General features: G+C 53.5%; 1 protein-coding gene across 2 annotated transcripts in view; it reads left to right on the top strand.

The window, feature by feature from the left end:
* Positions 1–2338, top strand: part of LOC122539587 (fibronectin type III and SPRY domain-containing protein 2) — a 26056-nt gene that overhangs the window by 17834 nt on the left and 5884 nt on the right. For both annotated transcript variants that reach the window (XM_043674589.1, XM_043674588.1), the window contains exons 8-11: positions 134–268; positions 629–785; positions 1182–1315; positions 1491–1620. In XM_043674589.1, coding sequence (XP_043530524.1) covers positions 134–268; positions 629–785; positions 1182–1315; positions 1491–1620 — 556 coding nt within the window. The remainder of the gene's footprint in view (positions 1–133; positions 269–628; positions 786–1181; positions 1316–1490; positions 1621–2338) is intronic.

Genomic DNA, 2338 nt, shown 5'->3' with positions numbered 1-2338 from the left:
CCCCATTCCCTCATCCCCAGCCCCACCCCCATCCTCACTCACATCTCCCCGGGGTTGGGTAAACTCTGTGAATTCTCCCTTCCCTCGGCCCCCACCTCCTGACTGCACTCTGACCTTTACTGTTCCCCCACAGACATGTCCCTGAGGGTGAAGGAGATGTATCACACGGTGAGAAATCTCAAGCCCAACACTGTGTATGAATTCTGGGTTACAGCCTCAAACTCGGCCGGGACAAGTCCTGAGAGTGACCGGGCGAAGCACACCACAGGTAACCCCCTGAGAGGGGGGTGGGACACTGGGGCTGGGATCGGGAACACCCCGGAACGTGACAGACCAGACTGGTGTAACGCGATGTCTGAGGAAGTTATAAAGCAAAAGGGGTAACGGAGTAGTGCCCAGTCTGTGCGCAGCCCGGCGCTATGTGAATGCAAACAGTTAACCCCGGGTTTCCTGCTGCGCTACCAAGTGACAGAAAAAAAAAGGTCAAACCCATTTGGATATTCACTTTAGGAAGAAGGAGCGGGTATTTCGGGAGAAGGGTCCACCTGCTGCGAGACTGGGTCAGATGTGGATCTGGAGTTTCCCAGGTTCTGGTTGAGGGGCAGACATTCACCTCGCTTTGTTTCAGTTCCTCTAGCTCCGACAATCAACAGCAAAGCAGTTGCAAGTTGTCCGAATGCAGCTCTCATTGAGTGGGAATCTGAGGGCAGGAATTCTGCAGATTCCTACACCGTGGAATTCTGCAAAGTCTGCAGCAGCTGTGACTGGACAGAATCTCTCACAGAGTGAGTACTCACCCCCCCCCCCCCCCCAGGAACAAACCCGAAAATTAAACCTGGTGAAAACATTTCAACTGCGGGCTCTGCAGTTCAGGTTGGAGTTAAGATAACCTCGGCGCTGCAAACCTGGGCTACAGTACCCCCCTCTCCAAATAACCCCAATACCGTGAGCTGCTGACCCGAGTGAGCTCCCCACGCCCCCCACAAGCCGGGTCAAGCCCATCCCTGGATGAGTGACCCCAGGTTGGGGCCATTCGTGGTCCGGGTGAGCTCGATCTGATCTGGAACAGTGATGGGCCGAATGGCGTTCTCTCTGTGAAGAGTTGGAGTGTGTTCTTTCTTTTGGTGATTTACTCTCTGGAGTGTTGTGTCCTGAGTGAACAATCTCTTCTTTCTGTCGAGGTCACTAACCGGGATCACTTCCTGCAAAACAATAGTTGATTTGGAGCCCAATGAGAATTATCTGTTCTATGTCCGAGCACTGAACCGAGGCGGCTGCAGTGACAGGAGTTCACCCGTTAGCATTCGAACCACAGGTTAGTGACAAGAGACAAAACTAAAGCAGAAATTGCTGGACCTGGAATGATAACTGTCTCTCTCCACAGATACAGCAATTTCTGTTTTTGTTTTGAACTTCCAGCCCCTGCAATTTTTATTTTAAAATAGAAAACGCTGGAACCCTGAACTGAAAGTTGGAATTGTCTGTGACAGGGAATCGGCTCTATCTGATGGAGCAGACAGCTCACCTGGCCCTCTCCCTGCTGGAGGATGGAGTAACCATTGTTTATAATGAGGATAATGTCTGTGTTGACTCCCCAAACTACGATGAGCGGTTCACAAGGTGAGTGACAGAAATTAAATAACTTCTCATTTTCAGATTCCTTGCCTTGCAGCCACTGCTTGGCCACTGCTCCAGGAACATCCACCAGCTAGTCAGGTAGTGATCATTGGCAGTGGGTGATGAACTTTGTTTGAGTTCACAATACACTGAGAGAGTGCAGCACTGTCGAAGGGTCAGTACTGAGGGAGCGCCACACTGTCAGGGGGTCAGTACCGAGAGAGTGCCGCACTGTCAGAGGGTCAGTACTGAGGGAGTGCTGCACTGTCAGAGGGTCAGTATTGAGGGAGTGCCACACTGTCGAAGGGTCAGTACTGAGAGAGTGCCGCACTGTCGAAGGGTCAGTACTGAGGGAGCACCGCACTGTCAGAGGGTCAGTGCTGAAGGAGTGCCACATTGTCGGAGGGTCAGTACTGAGGGGGTGCCGCACTGTCGAAGGGTCAGTACTGAGGGAGCACCACACTGTCAGAGGGTCAGTGCTGAGGGAGTGCCACACTGTCGGAGGGTCAGTACTGAGGGAGTGCCGCACTGTCGGAGGGTCAGTGCTGAGGGAGCGCCGCACTGTCGAAGGGTCAGTGCTGAGGGAGTACCACACCTGTCAGAGGGTCAGTGCTGAGGGAGCACCGCACTGTCAGAGGGTCAGTGCTGAAGGAGTGCCACATTGTCGGAGGGTCAGTACTGAGGGGGTGCCGCACTGTCGAAGGGTCAGTACTGAGGGAGC

This window comes from Chiloscyllium plagiosum, chromosome 32, assembly GCF_004010195.1.
Source record: "Chiloscyllium plagiosum isolate BGI_BamShark_2017 chromosome 32, ASM401019v2, whole genome shotgun sequence".
Classification (NCBI taxonomy): Eukaryota; Metazoa; Chordata; class Chondrichthyes; order Orectolobiformes; family Hemiscylliidae; genus Chiloscyllium; species Chiloscyllium plagiosum.
Note: the sequence above shows the minus strand (reverse complement) of the source record. Positions and strands in the feature narration are given on the sequence as shown.